We start from the raw sequence: 20,991 nt of genomic DNA on the forward strand, positions 1-20,991 counted from the left end.
AATGGTATTGTAAGTAATTAAACAGAAAAGTTCTTTGTTCATTTTATTTTACACATCATTGTTGTACTTACATTATAAAACCATTGCACATCGTGTCGTCTTTATTTTTAATAATAAGAAATGTAACTTAAGATATACAATTAGTTCTATACGCATTAACATAAACTTTATAAATTATAATAATTATAGCAACATTAAAAATTAATTTATTCATAAATGCATCCGGAATTCGTAATAGGTAAATGATAAAAAAATACAAAATAAAAAAATATATATGACTAGGTTGAGATTTCGATGAAAAAAATGTGATCGTGATCATTTAAATTTCAAATACCTAGTAAAATACAGTTAAGTAAGTAATAATAGAGATATGAACCGTAGAAAGAAATTTGAAATAAATTGCACGTCAGAAAAGGAAGTCAAGAACTAAGTAGCCTAACTAGCCATTTAAGCCGCCTTCCCACTGGCGTTTTACAAGCGTTGACGTCTATTCAACGTCTACGCGGCGTGTGCGTCGCGTGGCAATCGTAACGTCTGCTGATCGTGAAGTTAATGTCGCATACATGATACTATTTGAGGCACGCGGACAGAGCAGGTATGATTGAATCTGTTGTCAACAAACGCGACGTTAACGTTGCATTAGCGCGACGTATACGCTGCGCAGATGTTGGATGAACGGCGACGCACGCAAAACGCCAGTGGAATAGCAGCCTTAGAGAAAAAATGGAAGCGTCTGCACAAATCGAGGGGCTATCACGTATCTCAGCTGAGAACTATTTGAAAGCCACTATGCTGTACATTGTTTTCTCACTCAGATTATAGTGATTAACGCGTTACGACAAAGCAGCAATGTACTGAATAGTGTCCATCAATTTGACGTACAGTACCTGTCAACTGAGTGAGATACGTCACTAGCCCGCAGAGCAAATAATCATCTCTTAATTAATGTCATTGAACTATTAACATTATAAAAATCCATATTAAATACACGTTTATCACATTGCAGGTAAAATTAGATTAAGTCAAAACATTAGCAAATCGAAGTGTGCAATCGTTATATTTAACCCCCAACGCAAATAAGAAGGGATATAAATTGGACATGTTTGTCTGTGTCATCAAAACGCATCAATTTTGATGCGTTTTTTGAGTATCAGTTTCATTCGATTCGCTAATATTTCGTCTTAATTTCCTTTTAAGTATAAAGAGCCTATACTATATCAAATCTATACGGGATAAAGTCGACGATCTTTCGCTTAAAATGGGCGGTTCTTAGAAAATTAACTATTTACTTACGTATACGCGAAACTTAATTAATACTACATCTATCGAAAGCAATGATAACACGTTATCATTTGATTCTGCTTATTCAATAACTAGCACTCGAATGTGTTGACAAATAAAATAGGAATCCATACAAAACTATTTAGAAATATTAATTTAAACATAGATATAAATTTAAAATATTTAAGGAATGTAGAGGAAATAATACTGTCCTTAAAATGTTTAAAATAAACCTAACTCATTTTATAAAATTCAATACGATAGCTAAAACCATCATTAGATACCGGAGCCTCTCTTTAACTTTTTAATACTCTTAATATAGATAAATCTTTAAGGAATGTGACAATAGATAAAATAGCAATCAAAACAAATTTGTTTTAAATCATTATTGAGAGACTCCGCATATAATTTTTCATACACTACGTCATCTCAGTTAAAATTTACCAACACAGTAAAATAAATAAATTTAATACAGTTGTCGAAGAAAATCCGGTTTTCTTAATTATTTATTATCCTTTTCTTGATATTATTTTAATTCCTATTTCGACAGCAGTCTTATTATAAAGTAAGCAGTATTTACACCGCGTAAATTATAAGTACATTATTAAAATTGTGTTCTTTGTCTTCCTAAATAGAAATACCGTAGAATATAAAAATGGAAAATGTTAAGCGATTAGGAAGTTAGGGATAGTTTTAGAAAAATATTTAAGCATCTAAATGTCGTCATAGATGGGCAACATTAAAACGTTTTTTTTTATAAACTGCATTAACATTATATAATGTTGAAAAAACTTAAAATAGAAAATTCTACAGATAGTCTAAAATTTATTATTCTGACAACACTGCGATGAATTAATTATGCAACTTGGCAACCCAGACAATAATATGTTGACCAAGAATCAGTTAACGTGATAAAGCACCGGCCGGATAACTCCTTTTTTTATTTATCTAGCAAAATGTTGTCCATCTGCGAGCTATCAATATCCGGAAGTCACAAAGAACACTGAATGCTTACCAGAAATTAAAAATTCCGCTATAATTAATGGCACTTTTAATTTCTGGTAAGATGAAGCTCACTACTGAATGTACCCATTCATCTAACATTATATCGTTCAGCACCAATTATCTCAATTTACCTACAACTCGCACCTCTATGGCGTCGGATTTTGTTGTAAACGGCCGAAAGTGCAGACTCGATTTTTCGTGATTTAGGACTAAAATGGCTGTTTAAATTAACTATGGCGATCTGTATTTGTACTTACTTAATCATACACACATTATTTCTTGTATGAACATCGTTAAACTAACGCGTTTCGAGCAACTAACTAGCAGATAGTAAAAGATAAAAATCTCGAATCGAAAAAGCCTCAGTGGCTATTAACACTAACTGAACCTGTTTCCCAGCTTATAGTCAACTATTTAAAGCTGTTGCTCAGACAGTTGCCGTACAGTTCGAGGCCTGCACTCGGCCGGCTACAACAGCTTACACTCATAGTTCGTCGAAGGATGAGCTCTCGCGCTCGTCGAAGGGTCGCGCGCGCTCTCCCCAGCGCTCCCATCGCTCGGAGCTGAGCAGTGACTCTGATTCCTCGTCGTCCTGCGGCACTGGATACACGATGCCGTCGCCAAAGCTACACCAGTCCAGTCGCATAGTTTTTAATACACCATCTTACTTTACGTGTAGTTGTGTTGTGTGATGTGAGCATAGCTGATGTAATAAAATGTGATTTCCTGCTCTATACCTATCGGTGTTGCCAACATATTATTATTATGTTGGTGAGAGATTAACACGTCTAAAACATGAACGTAGCTTTGCTGTTACGTCAGCGACTTATGGGTGTAACTCTATTAATTGTTTTATTATTATGATTGTTAATGCATGCATATTTTTTTATAATTACCTAAACTATATTAGTTTTGTTGCTAAACTAATAAACAAATTATATTTACTGCTGAGATTTCTATATTGTATAACAAGGCTCGTACAGTAATTCCCAGTCTAAATATTTATGTTAAAAGAGCTATCTGATTTGAATATAACTTAATTATATGTGAGAATGTTAGTGATCTTAATGTAAAATGTACTAAAAATATATCTACAGTGTTAGCTACAATTCCGATGAGACATTGTCTACAGCGTGCAGAATAAAATAACAAGCGCAAATAATCGTTTTGCGCGACCTAAGAAGCTCCTAACGACTCGACTAAATAAATTAGCATGCAAAGGGACACCGATATAATGGACTACCTACTTAAAAAAAGAAGTGAATGACTATAATTTTGAACTTCCATCGAAAAGGTTGGATGACGCCAATGAATGAAAAGCAACGTTGATTAGTCGAACGGATTTATTTAAATATATTGTAATAAAATATAGCGAAATGGAAAATTTTAAAATCCTTATACTATTTGCGGGACGGTCCAGCCCTTTCTGGGGCAAAGTCTCCATTTCTCAGTCTCGCGGCCCACCTCCGAGCTAAAATGTTAATAAACATTCTTATTGACTATGAACCGAATAAGAGTTAGGTATTGGAATAATATAATAATAAATATTATAGAAAATAGAAGCGTGGATGCTACAGATGTTTAAGTTATACAAACTTTAAACTATTTAATGAAGTGAGCTATTACTGTTAAGGAATGGATTGTTAATATGATTGTAACCCTTTAGTTTAACTTACGTGGGTTTGCCTAATAAGGCATATTCATAAATGGATAAAAATATAAAATATTTACTGTCTATTAAGTTGTTTAAGTAAGGCGCTTTCAAACTGATCAATAATCACTTCGTTTGTTGATCAATGAATCTTATTTTTGAAATTTCCGATGCTATCAAAATAAAATTCTCAATAAACATATTTTTAAGATAAAACTAGAAAAAAAAGGTTGTTTACATGAATCTGCAGCACCCAAAGACATGCAAAAGACTGAGATAATAAGAGAAAAGGTAATAATACTTATAGTAGAAGATAAATAAGATGTATATCGAAATATACAGCACACAGACGTTTTAAATTAGAAAATTAGTAAATATTCCCAATGAACGTTATGTCTACTACTAAAAATATTTAAAATAAAATAAATCAGTACTGTTATTCGTATCCATTTGCTTGCTAATCGCTACAGCTTCTACGCAAGCGCCTATGTGAAAAAAAAACGTACCGCCGAAGCACTGTGTTGCCATGTGAAATAAAAAACAAAAATCAAAGAACAAAATATTTTATTGTGCACAAAACATACTTACAAAATACATTTCTAACTTTATCAGTCTTGTGTGTTGTATATAGCTCAGAAATAAATGCATTAAAAAGCAATTTGCACGTTGAAACATTTGTCTTTAAATATTTCATTCATATTTAATTAATAATCAAAAATAATCACGAATACTTCAGCCAGACTTTCCACATAACTTGAGCATAAGTAATAATAATAATTGTACGCAACACGTACAAGTATTATTTAATTCGCGTTATGAGTTAAAGCTTCGTCAGTTTACATTATTGGAAGTTGCCATGTATCGTATATTTATAAATCTAAAATTGAGCACATACTTGTATGTCATAAAGGCACTGCTATTCGAATTTAAACGTATATTTTATTCCGTTAATAGTACGTATAAAATTTAAAATTTCAATATAATTAAATCTACGCACAACTCGACTAAACAACCAATAATTTTGTGTGCATCACTAAAATATTCGAGGACCTAATATAATCGTATAAAGTTCGAATTCGATGTATAATTCATATCAAAGGCAATTAAGAGTAAATTAACAATACGACGGATTGTATTTCAATAAAAATTGTCTACCGTCAAAATGCGTACGGAATAGTGCACCGTGGTAAGATATAAAATCGTAATAGAGAGATCTATTCCATTGTTTAAAGTGACCTAAGCTACATATACGTATCAACCCGTACGTAAATCCTGTGTTATAATGGCATATGCTCAAGGTATTTGGTTAAGGGCTGGCTCGTTTTCGTCCTTGTCTGACCTTGACCGCGTGGTGCCCATGGACTCGTAGCCATGAGTCTCTTGGGGTGTCGTGAACGTCTGTAGTTGATGTTCGCGACGCACAGGGTATTCGCACCCGTCTCCCAGGCTGACAAAAGGTTTACTAGTTGAGAGGGGTTCTAAACACGTGGCGGGGGCGAACCTTTGGCGTTGGACTTCAAGATACAGTAGAAATAAAAGTAATGGACAAACCAAATTATAGACAGAATTAAGAAAAACAAAAAATAAATAAAAAGGACCAATAATTTGAAAAGAAAGAAAAGAAATATATCCAAATTTTCGCACACGCCACGGAAGATTTTTTATTATCATTACTTAGGGATATAGTTTCACTTTCATTGAAATTATATACAAAAGTGTTCCGCTTATTGTATCAAAAGTGGAAGCTAGCAAGTGGGATGATTTTATTAAGAACATGACAAATGATTGATATGAATATTAAGGTTTAAATTTCCCTTTACCTCACAGAAAATATATCCCAAAAATGAAATACGGAAACAATGGTTACCCACAAACTCACACAAAAACTCATGCTAGACTGGACAAAATATAATATTAAGGGGAAAATATATAATTATAGGACTTTGGGACAATAGACAATATCACAAAGTTACGACGTTCCTTCCTTTCCCAATACATATAATATAGGCACGAGAGTTAAATGATGGTAATGAAAAATTACGAATGATTAGTGATGTGACATATCGACTATAAAAAATTCGACTATTTACAAACGGACCCCAAAGGCCATGCCTAGTTAGTAGCTTTCGTAAAACCTTAGTTTTTGAAAAATCAGTAGTTACTATTATTATCATACTATTCTACGATTTCATTTGTTAGAATGGTCATTCACTTCTTTTTCACACATTTAATAGGACATGCACACAGATCACACTTGGCACACATATTGTATTATACATTTTAGCGTTTTTGTTAAAACCTAACGTGCGTATAGACTGGAATTCACCCATAGACAAACATGCTGGTCATTTTTCGGAGTTGCTATTGTTAAGTCTGTGTTGCCAGAACCGAAAATGGCAATGAGAGTTTCTTTGTTTTTGAATGATAAATAAAAATTCGTTACCTGGTGAAGACAGGTACCATCCAGAGGTTAGGGCTGTTGCCGAATACCTCCTTGAAGTTATTATAAGCACCAATTGAAAAGCCGTTCTTATCGGCGCCCCCTCGGAACATAGGCGCCCTGAACGCTTCTGAAATTTTGCAAGACATCACGTTAATATTTCATAAATACAGAACAAATCAAAACAAATAACTACAGAGTAATTACATCTAAATATAATAAATTTTTAAGTACAATTAGTTCTAAATTGGCCCAAAAAGATACCCTATACGAATCTACTTTGTTCCTTACGATACTTTACATCAATGTGGTCTACAGTAGGTATATTTTAACTAAATAATAATGTACGTAGGCTACATATCGGTTTGACTGCAATTACCATTGGCCAGTCTCTTAAGCATTGAGTTAATGATCTGTCCTGTAGGACTGCCCATTCGGCGGTACCTTACGAGCATATCTGAAACCAAATTTTAATTTAGTCTTATTATATTAATGTTTGGGAATGGTAATTGCAGTCTACCTTTGATAGAATCCAGAGTGGTGATTAGATGAAAGCTGAAAAGTCCCCTGAAAAGTTTTGTTTCATACAAAAATAAAAGTCTATAGACCTAAGCAGTTTCACTTAATTCAGTTGTTAGAATACTTTTTAACAAAACTTAATCTAATAATAAAACTAAATTAATTAAAAAAATAAAAATGTTTGAAAATAATCCCAGTTATAAGGCTGACCCAGCGTTGTCGACGTGAATTTGTTACACGTGTTTCAATCTACGTCCCAATTTTTTTGTACTACAGCTATGTACAAACACTTTTTATCATAGATATTTATTTTTATTTGCCAAAGCAACACCAAATAATCGATACATATAACATACCTAAAGTAGTCCTATTATTAGCGACGAGGTAACAATGGTAGCCGAACAGCGAGCCGAGCGATATCGCGAACATTAGCGCTACGAAGAAGGCGAACACGATGTGATAGCGGCCCGCGCTCGCCGCTGATCCGAACTCGCCCTGAAGACCATCAAATAAAAAAATAAATATCATTGGATAACTCACACACGGACATTTGACTCTAAACTAAGCAGAGCTTGTACAGTCAGCTCCAAAAGTAGCTGATCATACTTAATCTTTTCACTTCAACACTTCAGTATATAGGGTTTATATACTGAAGTGTGCACATTATTCCATGGAAAAAACGTTTGCCATTGCCATCTTTAATTCTAACTCATTTTACCTGATTTGTTGTGAAATTATGTGCACACCAGTGGCGAAGGCTCCCTATAACCCGATTCCTACCGGCTTTACCTTCGGAACACTCCTTAAAATGCGTCACATAAATGTGTATTATTCTCAAGAAAAGATCGTTTATTTAAATTAAATTCTATATTTATTACGACATTCATCAATATTTTCAATACGACTAATTAAAAATAAATAAATGAATAAACGCCTGTTCTATTTGTCATTGCAAAAGTTGCATACCGAAAATTGCCGTCAAACAACTCGACGGCGCGCGCAGGAATCGCGTAAAGCGAAAAAGATGTCGATGACGTCACGCGGACGTACTTTTCTATGGCGCGTTTTACCGGCGAGGTAACCCGGAATTCATCGGCTTATTGGGCGACTAGTAGGTACAACAGGCGCAGCGGCGCGGGCGGCGCGGCAACTGGCTAATGTGTGAGTGAGATGTAATGATATTTAATGAGAGAGAGACAATGAATGCAATAAATTGTTGTGATGACATTTAAGATTTTAGATTTAGTTTTGTTTTCATTTTGCGCGCCTATTTTAGGTTATTTTGGATTATTATGTTTATTGTATTTGGATGAGTTAAATTGTGTTAAATTATCTATGAATGTTATTATTTAGTGTAAAATCGTGGTGATTGTGTGAATGTCCTGGTCGTATCTTACTTGTTTTTGTAAGTACTTATTACTTTCATTGTTATTGTTTGAGTATTGCGATCAGGGACAACAAGTAGGTAGAAGTAGAAGCAATAAATATTGTTAAATTAGTTATTAATCAGTAAATTAATGTTGTGGAGTGTAGACATTGTCACTTTAGTATTGTATTTAGTATTGTATTAGTATATATATGACATTGTTACTTTAGTACTTATTATTCTGTGACATTGTTTTCAAAATGCTCCTAGTGCCAACATGTACCTATCTACCAAAATAAATAATACAGAATGCAAAGGATATACCTAGGTAATTAGTATTTTAAACATTCCCTTAAGTTATTCGCTACGATATAACTTTATATATTTATCAATGGCTTATTGGTACCTAGCTGTAAAGTGTTTTTATTATTTCTCCGTTTGTTTCTAGTAGATAGCATTTGGAGTCAATCAAAGTTGTATTTAAAAATTAAAACCCTTATTTTAACATGAAATTTGAAGTAATAGGATAGAATCATTCCTCATCAATAATTTCGTTCATAGGTAGGTAGGTACCTACTTAGTTCTTACCTACTATGAAAGTAGTTTGGTAAATCGGATCGCAATACAACGATTCTGTTCTGTTAACGTATGGTTAGTGGTCAACCTAGTGTCAAATTTGTTCAAGCCGCCGCCCGCCATCGCGTCGGTCACCCACCTATGGAATGACCGCACCAAGAGTTGCTTAACTTTAGCTTTAGCAGTTTTAGCTCCGGCTTGCCTTTTAACAAAACTCACCCTTCGCCACTGGTGCACACTTCAGTATAAAGGGTTTCAAAACATTGAGTATGATCAGATACTTTTAGAGCTCACTGTACTATGATAACCAAATAACTGATAAACATACATAAAACTTCTAAATACATACTTATACACATTAACAACCAGGCTTAGAACAGATACTCGTACTTATCACACAAATATTTGTACCAGGTGGGATTTGAACCCACCACACGCGGCGCTAAATAGTTATTAATTATGAATAATAATAATTAGTACTATAGATAATTAGTGTAATATGTGGTAGTAATGTTTAATGTGTAAGAAGACGTCAATAAAATGTAAATAATGTAGTACATAATATGGCACACTGGAACTGACTTAATTAGTAGCGATTATTAAATGTTTTTTGTTTATGTGGTTTTATAAGGTGTTGTATTTACATTATTCACATTTTATTGAAGTTCATATTACGTATGTAACTATGTTATGATCAAAATTAAATGGCTTTAGACCAGTAAATAGAGTAAAAAGTCGTACTTAAAAATTATACATTTTAAGTTACAGCTTAGTGTGTTAGTGTGTAATAAATGTGTAAGAGTAGTTTACGGGAGCCACTCAATCGTCACTTGTTATAAAAAGCTTTAAACATAGTAAAATAAGTATAACATAAACAAAATAAAGCAAGCGAGATATTTTTATATTAAATCTACACTGTACACAAACAACGGCCAAATAAAAAAATCATTAACTTGCTTTAAACATAATAGTGATCATCAAAATTCTATTTTTATACAAAATAGCAATCTATAATACTATAAAGCTATAATTCTGAATTTTAATTATTTACTGGCAAACCAGTTTTCCTACTAAAAAAGCTGATTAATTCAATCATAATACGTATTATTTGCTTTAAATCATAAACACAAGAGTCATTTCAAGTGGGAACTGTTTTATTAAACTAAATAAATAATATGTAATGTTTAGGTCGCCACGCCGCTACCATTGCATCGGGAGGTCGTGGGTTCGATTCCCACACGGAACAATTATTTGTGCGATCCACAAATAATTGTTTCGGGTCTGGTTGTACTCTGTGTCCGTTGTTTGTACGTTTATAAAGTCCCCGCGCAATTCTTAGTGCGGGAGTTGTCATTTTTATAAAAATATATGTATGCTTCAAACTACTTTTAACTAGCATTATTAAAATAAATATGTATATAATACAAGCTTTCAAAATACTTAAAACTACAAAGTTCCACACTGTTTAAATCAAGAAATAAACAAACTAAATCTACAAAGTTCCCACTGCGATACCGGTTATAATTTAAACAATGTGGAACGCAAAACGGAAGAGCATACAAAAATCTGCCTGAATACAAAATATTCGTACAACTAATAACTGTGATAGTGTGTTATCAATCTGATAATGTGAGTGTTGTGTGTCGTATTATCTAGACGTAGCTGTGTTGTGTATCATTACGACTTACGCTAATCTTTCCTAAATGATAATTACTATGAGTTATTCTAAGACTATGGCTATTCTTTTGATACGTTGCTTGACAATCATTTTTGAATAAATTATAAGTAGCGCGAAATTATACAGATAAAACCGCGTTTTATCGGTTTCTTTTTTGGTCAGACCTACGATGGTGAATACTTTTTTTTCTGACGTTTTTCTACCTGGGCTGCCTATTGGCTACTTTACTTCGGTTATATTTCAGCCTGTTATTATTGGCTACTGAAAATTCAAAGCCAAAATTCTATGTAGGTATGGACTTCGGTCCTTCTAAAGACCAAGGATGTAGATTCATGGCTATATGATATTACTACTAGAAATAGGGCTCTTTCAATTTAGCCGTATCGTGTCGGACCGCAGCAGTGCCGAAACGGTGCGTTTGTCGTACGGTGCACGGACGGTCATTTGTTTTCATACAAATCGCACGGTGCGGCAACAGTGCGGTGTCGGTACCGAGAACGCACGACGACAGGAGGGCAACGTCGCAAGCTCCACGTGTTCATTTCGCTGTTGAATAGTGCGGTGACTAAACGTGACAGCTAATTTCATTTTTTCTTATTCTTATTAAAAAAGACAACTCCCGCACTAAGAATTGCTCTTGTGTCGCGGGGACTTTTACAAACATACAAACAACGGACACAAAGCACAACCAGACCCGAAACAATTATTTGTGGATCGCACAAATAATTGTCCCGTGTGGGAATCGAACCCACGACCTCCCGTTGCCGTGGTATCGGCGTGGCGACCTAAACCACTGCGCCACGGAGGCAGTCAAGTCATTGAATTTTCATGTTTATTATTTGCTTAAAATGGATGATATAGACGTGGAAGAATTTATAAATGAAATTGAATTATTGAGTAATTCGTAGAAACATTCTCTTGACATTCTTAAGTAATTAAAAAATTTGCTTGGGTCTTGTTTTAACCTAGGATAAAGAATATGGAAATCACCAAAATTACATGTTAATGAAAACATCGGTAGTGTTCTTTTACGGGCGCGGCGTTTTTGTTTCTGTTTGATATTTTTTAACAGGAGCACTAACAGTAATGTTTCTTCGTCAGAGTCCATGGCTACACTGCTGTCACATGAATTTAAAACAACACTAACATACAAACGCACGGCAGTCAGATACGCTTTCAATTTAGGCGTTTGGTGTCGGACGGCTAACGTACCGCAGCGGTACGGCAGCGGGCTATAACCAGCGGCACGGTTAACGTGCGGCAGCCGTACGACACGAAACGTCTAAATTGAAAGAGCCCATAGTATTACATACTTTCGATTCGTTATAATAACAAGATTATTGTAAAATACTTAGTTCCGCCAAGCGGTCTAAGATTGTAATAAACAGCCATATCATTTCATGTGAGTAACATGTGATAAAGAAATAATCAATCTTGTTGAGATTGCAAACATGCCTTTGATATATTAAAGGATGTAATAGAAAAGAACATGATCCAGTAATTCATTGTTGCGGCATAAAAAGCATTTTTTTTTTAAATCAAATATTATTTTAGATTGCAGATTTTGAACTATGTATTCAACAAGTTCTTTATGGTGATAATGATGTCATAAAGGTCTAAAAATACACAATATTTTATTTCAATTTTGTAATATTTCACCAACCTAATTAACTTGCAATCGCGTCTAGTAAAACAAACAAAAACATAGTCAAGCAACGTATCTATAAAACTATTACTAAAGACCATGAACGTTGTACTGAGCAAAATAACAACAAATCTAATCTAAGCGTAGTTAACCTATTGAACGCAATGATCGCTGAAATAGCCGGATTCAATATAAATAGTAACAATTATTACGTTAATCATTTCCAAGCATATTTTAGTATAAGAGCCATTGTCTATCAAGCGGTCGCAGTGGGCAAACTTGTATTCCTGATACATCTGTTGAACAAATCGTTTCTGTTACTGCAAAAATCTGTATTTGAGTTAAAAGTGTGAGACATGTTTATGAATGAACTAGGATTAACAGCTAACACACTTTGAATATGAAAAAATCTACACTGGAGCCATTACAATCTTGCGAACTACGTCATACAAATATGACGGTGTCATAAATCATTCACAAGTTCTGTAAGAACGAGCAAGAGGCTCGATAAAAATGACGTATGACGGTAGTTTCCACGTTTGTAATGCTCGCGTATAGTCTGAATGAAACCATTCGGACCAGTGGACCAAACTTGCCAGGACTAAAAATGTTAACCGTTAATCTTAGTTCATTGAAAATAATAATTTTCTTATAAAAAATGCTGGCAATTATAAATTATTAACGACTAATTTAATGCCACATGCAGTTGAGTAGCATTCCTTAGTAAATATGTTATTCAATTAATATATCAATATGAACACGAGCGCAAATATTTGTCAGTAACACGATTTTCTCGTATGTTCAGTCCGACGGGTATTCTGACGTTATTTAATCATTATTATCGACAAATATTTAACGCACATGTTGTATAATATTCAGCAACAGTTGTAATAACAAGTAGCTAGATTGATTTTTATTTAGTCGATGGTCGAAAACTATATATTCCCACATATAGAAGTATTTAAGTAAATCATGAAAGATTAATCCGTGACTTGTAATCTGCAAGATTTTTTGGGTCCTCTAGTTGTTTCCCCAGATATGATAAATATGGTAATAAGGTGGAAATAATGGAGATTTCCATGGAGAATATTGTAAGGTTCACCTGGAGAAAAGGTTTTCTGGAGAGATATATGAGATAGCTAGGAATGACGCTTTGAACACGTTCTTAAGACTTCTTTGAAACAGTTTTTAGATAAAGTCCTTGAGATACATTTTCATAATATCTTTATAGTCAAGGCCAACTCTCGCTGAATAGATATTCGGCGAAAATATTCTTTAACATTTGTTAAAACGTTTTCACCATTAAGTCACGCGGTCTTATCATTATTTAGGAGAGAATAAATTATTGAATTACAATACTTGACATCATTGTTACCCGTTTTTGATTTCATGAAATGTACAATATTAGATTTTTAGCACAAAAGAATAGTTTCACCGAACTCAAATATAAATAGGGTATACAAAGATAAACTGCACTTTAACTACTTCATAATTATATGCAGTATTTGTTTAGTCGCATACAGTTTATTTGCATAACCCTTTATGAACAACAAACATTTATTATATTTGATGACCTCTTCACAATCTGTTTAGACATATGATTATCTTTACTGATTATAAAGAGAATTCATCACTGAGAAGACACAACATCACCACAAAACAAACACATCTAAACATTCCATTAACAAACACACAAACAAACAAGAAAACATAAAAACAAAATTCAACATACCTTCCAGAATTTGACGAAATACGGCAGACAAGTTCCCATGATGAAAAGGCAGTACATGAGCGCATATCCGAGGAATAGCATAAAGAACTTGTAATTGTGGAAGCAGACGCAGTTGTTCACCCATGGACAGTGGTGATCCATCTTCATAACGCAGCGGGAACAAATGCTGCAGTGATGGGCACGGTCTGGCTTTACTAGTACACACCGATTGCAGTATCGGACCGAGCCTGACATTGTTCTGGAAAATTATATCATTTAGTTGGCGTTTGCCCCTAACGAACTTTAAGTGCTTCGGGTCTCACCCAATTATTGTGTATAGGGTATTACGAGTCTGATGCTTGGGGAAGGGAGAAAAGTTAAAATGTACATATTTGTCGGTGATATGGTCAATATGGTTTTCACGAACAGTGAGCTTGTTGTAAAAAAATCTTTATATTGGCGTTGTTTTCAAAGTAATCTAAGAAAAGAGCCGGTTCTATTTTAGTATTGTTTTCTGTGAACCCCTTTCTGAGGCTTCAGAGGCGCTATCTTTGTCCTTCATTATTCAAAGCTGTGGTACAGACCCGGCGGCGCTTGCGAAATATTATAACTACAAATATTATTTTAGAGCTCGACTTGCAAATTTTTAGATTTACGATTATTTATTCAATGGGAGTGGATTGATTCAATGCCAAGAAAACATGTTTAGAGCTGCCACGCTCGAGACATTTTAGTAAGACAATTAAATAAAAAAAAATAAAAAAATGTTATTTAGAAAAGTAATGCAGCCGAACCATAATATCGTGTCATTGAGTAAATAATTTATGCGACAGCGTTTAGATAGACGATTTTTGTTTAGAAGGTGACACCAAAGGTCGAATACGAAATAAACAATACCGATACGATAAACATAAATTATTCATGATTCATAACAAGTTTTTAAAACTACTAGTTTAAGATAAACAATATTAGCAACGGTTCCGTCGATAGAACATTAAAATACGATTTTAGGATTAGGGTGATTTTATGTCGTTCGATTATATTAAATACGAATTCTTACTGACTCACGGCTAGTCATCACATAATCTTTACAACCGTGGCCTGTTTTATGTCCGTAAAGAAAGAATTTTTAACTTAATTTATTCGTCTAAGAAGACTTGAAGGTCATCTACATAAAGGATAAGGTTTCTTTATAATATGGTGTTTTGCAAACGTTGTGTGCTAATGCCCGATAAAAGGGAAACAATGACCTTTCGATACAGAATGTTTGCAATACCTAAAAAAATTGACGCAGGAGTACTGTACCAAGTAAAAACACTGCCAGTATTAAGCTTGATAATGCTAATCTAAAATCCGACGGCTAAAACGACTAGATTACTTTATTCGCTGCAATATAAACTCGGGAATTACTCTACGTACTCATTCTAAAATTACCGCTTCAATGACGACTAAGTACTCATATTGTTTTAATACTTATGTTTACGTTCTACGAAATGAATAAAAGAATGTCAATACCACAATCTTAACACACAAACATAGGCACAAAATCTCATTATTGTTTCAAATACGTGTATCAACTAAATAATAATACTTTTTTCTCAATTCTACACAGTACAAATGTCGACAAACCTCGTCAAAACGGGTACTGAATCGGCGAAATTTTCTAATATCTGTTTTTTGTTTGCCGGCCGAGAAAAACGTGTGCTGTACTTTCTTATTGCAACTACCAGTCTAGAATTGAGAAAAAAGTTGATAAAATAATATAAATAAAAGTAGAAATACGACTCTACAATATTTTATTAGGATACTTCTATTCGTCTGCCTCTGTTGGGCGGTCGGTACTGTAACCGACTGCTGATTGTGAGGTCTCGGGTTCGATTCCCGGGTTGGGCAAAGTAGGTATTGATCTTTTCGAATTTGTATTAGAATATTTTTCGATAGTAACCTGGCAGGTATATGGCAATAAAGTCTTCTCCTATTACATGGGCGATTATTACTATTACTAGCATTGTTATTTGCAACCACTTGGGTGTATTTCATGCATCTCTACCTACATCTGCGGGTATAACAGTCGTGATATTTTATATGTATGTACATTGTACCTCTATTTGTTGTTCAAGTGAATTGGTCTCAATTATTTAGGCCAGTCGATTACTATGTGTGTGGTCCAATCTAAAAATACTCCACTATGTCATATTATGATTGGATATTTTTAGCGTAGCCTACACTAATTATAATACACGCCGTGGGTGTTATAAGTAACAAACATCTACACGCAATCTTAGGCTGCTATCCCACTGGGCAAATGCGTGGCGTGCGGCTATATGCTTCGGCAGTTACCACGCCGCACCCCACGAGCGGCCGTAAGGACACACGCTTAGTGCGTATGCCCGCCCTTCTAGCGGGAGAGTCCCACATAACCCTGCACTCCACCCAGGGTGCAGGTGTATGCTTAATGCCTTAGCCACGTAAAAAGAGACCGCTTTCCTACTGGCGTTTTAGAAGCGTTGATGTCTCTCTAACGTCTGCGTAGCGTATACGTAGCGTTTTCGTTGCGCACATGGTATTTGAGACACAGGATAAGCCGAACGGCGTGTTGACGCTACGCAGACGTTGAAGAAACGCCAACGCTCGTATAACGCCAGTAAGGTAGAGGCCTCAATACTGACACACTTTACAAAAAAAAAGGTGTACGCGTGTTCGTCCCGTGCGCGTGCATAAACAAAACGTACGTTTCTCATTAAATATAAACGAAATAAGAGTGGTTAGAAATGTGGATACAAGTATGACCATTTTTTGGTGCAAAGCATAAATTAATATTATAATCCGTCAATTTAGTAAAGAGCCTATCATAGCCTAGATATTTATTATTACTTCTAAGCTTTTCCAAAATAAAGTTGGAATATCAAACAGGCCTCTGTTAACTGCACAAGCCTGTGGGTCAATGGTGTTATGAGTTCTGTATATAGCCGTGAACTCGTGAACCTTGCATCCAAGGTTTTCTACTAGTTTGCCAGACTACAATAATCCTAATTTTCCCAAATTTAGTGCAACTTATTATCAGTTGATAATGAAAATCAACAACCTAGTTATGTAGGTCGATGATACGCGACAATATTGGTTACTATGTCATTAAGATAAACCAGTTATGTTATAAGCTGATCAAACAAAGATAAACCTAAGGGCTTTGTGGTAATGAACTGGCCGAGTCACCTATAAAATTTTAGTAGAAAAATCTAATAATCTTTTTTATAAACGAACTACTACTTGCCCGAATCTCTGTCCGTGAAGACTGTATTAATTTCTATTGCCCATATGTTACTCTAGTACATAAACTACAACACTGCTAAGTTTCATCAAAATTCGTAGTATTTTTGATGTGATTGAATAACAAACATCCAAACTTTTCGCATTTATAATATTAGAAAGGACTAACGTATGCTCGCGACTTCGCCTGCTTGAAAAGATTTCCGGGTGAAAAGTCGCAGTGTTTTTATCCAGGTTACCAAATTTATCAGGTTAAGGAAAGAGTTAACCCTTTAGTTCATCACAGTGGCGGGTGCCGGCTAATGTTATCAAGCTATTAACAATTTAAATATCAACATAGCTATGAAGTAATACGTCAATACTGTTACTTGATAACTAGCCGGATGCGTGTATTTGTCGGGAAACTAGCAAAATTGAACAGTTAACACACATAATAGACACGCACACTTTCCATTACTGTTGAAATATTTATGGAATTATGAAGTGGATAGAATTGTCTTAAAACAAAACTAGTTCTTGAACTTGACTTCACTCGCGAGGCATATTTTGTGAAGTTGCATCTTCAAAATATGACATTTGAATTTCATTTCGGGCTAAATTATAACTTCTAAATTTGATTACAATGGGTTTTTTAACCATGAAATAAGATAACTTGGGTAGCCAGGATTATTAGGGCATTTTTTATAGGTCTAGATATAATGTATTTGTATAATAATAATGTAGCGTATTGTATAGCATATTATAATTGTAAAGGTATTTACCTAGTGACTATTGGTAGATCCTTTGCAAAGTTCTCCAATATATTACGCTGCGTCTCCTCGGATTCAGCGCTCAGCAATTTTTCTAAATCTGCTTCAGGCAATTTATACTGAAACAACAAACTTTTTATTAAACACCATTCTTTTTATACTTATAAACACAAAAATATAACTCTACTACGATTCGTCCGCGACTTCGTCCGCGTGAAAGTGCATTCCGTGACAAAAAGTATCCTTTGTTAATCTACGTTATAAACTGTCTGTATATCGAATTTCATTAAAATCCGTTTTCTACTTCTTTCGTGAGAGAGTAACTAATATACATCGTCACAAACGTTCGGATTTTATAATATTAGTAAGACTGTGAACGGGACTCATAAGCGATTAATATATTAAGGTTTACGATAGCGTAAGTAGCAATAGTTAATTCTATAAATCTATTATTTAAAAAGACAACTCCCGCACTAAGAATTGCTCTTGTGTTGCGGAGACTTTTATAAACATACAAACAACGGACACAAAGTACAACCAGATCCGAAACAATTATTTGTGGATCGATGCATAGATGTGCACAAAAAAAATATTCCGTTTGGGAATCGAACCCACGACCTCCCGACGCAATTGTAGCGGCATGGCGGCCTTAACCACTGCGCCACAGAGGCAGTCATTAATTAACATGATCATGTGCATAGATGTGCACAGATGCATGTAAAGTAACAACATCTTCTATTATTATCTTGTAATCAAACCTGCATTAATACCACAGCTTGTGACTCATAGCATGCACTCTGTTTATTATAAAAACTTAATGTGTATACTTATACAACACATGATACATAATGCATGTGTTTTGCTATTATTCTGAGAAGTGATTTAAAGATATTGATGCTCTTTGAATATATTTTAAACTAGAATTATCTTTTACTAGAAGTAAATTATGTATAAGGTGAGTTTCACAACTAATGGGTAAGTGTTAGACAGTTTATTTGATAGATAAAATGACATAAAATTATATATTGTTTATATTAAATTTCCATTATATTTTCTTGTTCAGGACAAGACTCTTGTTCAGCTGTGGGACAGTGATATGGATTAAAAAGTCATATGCTACTAATATTAAGTCAGAAGTTGGGAAACTGATCATAAGAGTTACAAATTAAGTGCTTAATAAGACTCTATAAAATAGGTGTTTACTGATATACATGTTATAAATTAATAAAAGTGGAAATTATTAATAGTGATCTATATCTACTAGTTTTATGGAATGAGCTAAACATACTAAAGATGTGACCTTCCTGATTGTGTACCAATAACTAAGTGCAATTGGCTAGTAATTAAATACTGGACAGAAAAGTAAATATTTGGATAACAACACTAATGGCATTTACATAGTGTACAGAAAAAAAAACTGAATTGTACTCCAGAACAGTTTTGACATAACAGATCAAAAATAGATTTTTTAAATAATGTGCATTTTCTTTTTCACCTATAAAATATGTTGAATTTAGCTATGATGGGTAAAGTAAATTTGTTTTTATTAAATTTGCTTAGTGCATTAACAGGATAGAAAAATTAAATATTAGTTATTAACAAATAAGGAAAGGTTAGCTTCACAATGGATCACTACTGAATAGAATAAGGAAAACTTTTATAGTACAACTGTAAGATAATCTGTGAAAAAACCCAATGGAACCAAAAGATAAATTTAATAGGAATTTGTATGTCTGTATTTAGGCAGGTAATACTGAAATCATTTTGATCTATAAAGATCATAGACAAAAAAATATGTAATTTAACAACTTGTTCAGATAAACTCATTTTGCATCAAGAATAAATGTTAAATTTGTAAACCAATAGATAAATAAAACAAAATTATCTTTGTTGTAAACAAAAACAAAATTTAGTTTTGTAAACTAGATTCAAATAAGCATAGAGCAGAAAGTCTATGCTCATTAATTTTCTATTTAAAATTTTACCATCTAGTTATGTTAATTTTAATGTAAAACACATTCTACATGTAATCAGAGTCATATAGTTGAGCATAATAGCTTTTTAATTACAATACATTTACAACCATTCATTAATAATGTAGGTCATAGAAATTTGTGGCCAACTTGTCTTTATTAGGTGTGTCATTATTGCAATAAGCACTTGTCTTTCAATGATGTTATGAGTCAGGCCACTTATTCATGATGTTGTTGACATGTCAATATAAAGGATTTACTAACAGGACTGAAATATATTCAACAATTCTACTATTTACTTGACTCACAAAGACCTGAAGTTTTAATGAATGCAGGTCCTCAACACTTTTTTACAAGCCCTCGCGCCCTACTGCCTTACTTTCTATGTGAAACTTATAAAATATAAAGTAGGTTACTCATGTATTATAAACAACAGGAGCCTTAACACAAACAGGCGAAGTTCAACATTAAAAATGAATCTCACCTTGTCTGGAATTGGTTTGATATCTGCAAAAATCGTACGCCAGTACGACCAGGCGAACATTATCAGCAGAATATGATATAACACCAAATAGATACACTGTTGCACCGTACTCTCAATGGTAACTGCAAAGTAATACAATACGTAAACGTCACAATGAGCATCTACAATCAACCTGTTATTCTACTAAAATTTATTCAAATACTAACAAATGCACAACTGGATAACGTAGGCATAATAAGACCAAGTTATAATGGACACTATTAACAATACAGGGAGCCACTTGAAAGCTCTCCAACACCACATATTGCACACTCTACAACACACACAATATCCAGGAGTCGTAACTCTGTTGTTTTGCACAGACGATGCCATTATTGATATTAAATTAGGAAACTGAAAATATCCATGTTCTCCTCACAAAAAGGATGTTAAAAAGCAAAGTGACAGTAACACAAAGATTACCAGTTGCAATAATGACAATCTTGACAGCTAAGACAAGTAGGTGTCATGTTAGAAGAAAAATAATAATTTCCGGTTGAAGCGAAACCAAAAAGATGCGTACTCCTAATGTTGCCCTTGCATAATATTATCGATGATAACCGGTTTTAAATCCATAGAGAACCCGAGAGCGTTTATAGAGCAATCG

The 20,991-nt window shown here is 34.0% G+C and overlaps 1 protein-coding gene across 3 annotated transcripts; it reads right to left on the bottom strand.

Annotated features, from left to right (window-relative positions):
* Positions 1-36: 36 nt before the first annotated feature.
* On the bottom strand, positions 37-20,818 carry LOC142981997 (palmitoyltransferase ZDHHC2-like). Of its 3 annotated transcripts, XM_076128215.1 has the most exons (8): positions 20,552-20,816; positions 20,346-20,467; positions 17,901-18,007; positions 13,894-14,131; positions 7,253-7,391; positions 6,381-6,507; positions 5,277-5,384; positions 3,612-3,757 (listed from the first exon to the last, which is right to left on the bottom strand). In XM_076128215.1, exons 1-8 carry the CDS (start codon positions 20,715-20,717, stop codon positions 3,682-3,684), a joined length of 1,083 nt encoding a protein of 360 aa, XP_075984330.1. In that variant the 5' UTR covers positions 20,718-20,816; the 3' UTR covers positions 3,612-3,681. The 3 variants fall into 3 exon arrangements, with proteins under 3 accessions (XP_075984331.1, XP_075984330.1, XP_075984332.1); XM_076128216.1 differs by lacking the exons at positions 3,612-3,757; positions 5,277-5,384 and adding an exon at positions 37-2,912 and having other exon boundaries at positions 20,552-20,818; XM_076128217.1 differs by lacking the exon at positions 5,277-5,384 and having other exon boundaries at positions 20,552-20,817.
* Between the last annotated feature and the right edge of the window lie 173 nt (positions 20,819-20,991).

Source organism: Anticarsia gemmatalis, chromosome 21 (assembly GCF_050436995.1).
Source record: "Anticarsia gemmatalis isolate Benzon Research Colony breed Stoneville strain chromosome 21, ilAntGemm2 primary, whole genome shotgun sequence".
Classification (NCBI taxonomy): Eukaryota; Metazoa; Arthropoda; class Insecta; order Lepidoptera; family Erebidae; genus Anticarsia; species Anticarsia gemmatalis.

What these genes read in the sequence shown, in the direction of transcription:
- LOC142981997 (XM_076128215.1), bottom strand. Translation starts at nt 20,717, where the DNA reads ATGGCATCGTCTGTGCAAAACAACAGAGTTACGACTCCTGGATATTGT. An exon ending in CGTTATCCAGTTGTGCATTT is followed by an intron (nt 20,468 to 20,551) that starts GTTAGTATTTGA and finishes ATTACTTTGCAG; the next exon opens with TTACCATTGAGAGTACGGTG. An exon ending in ATGGGCACCACGCGGTCAAG is followed by an intron (nt 3,758 to 5,276) that starts GTCAGACAAGGA and finishes TTAACATTTTAG; the next exon opens with CTCGGAGGTGGGCCGCGAGA.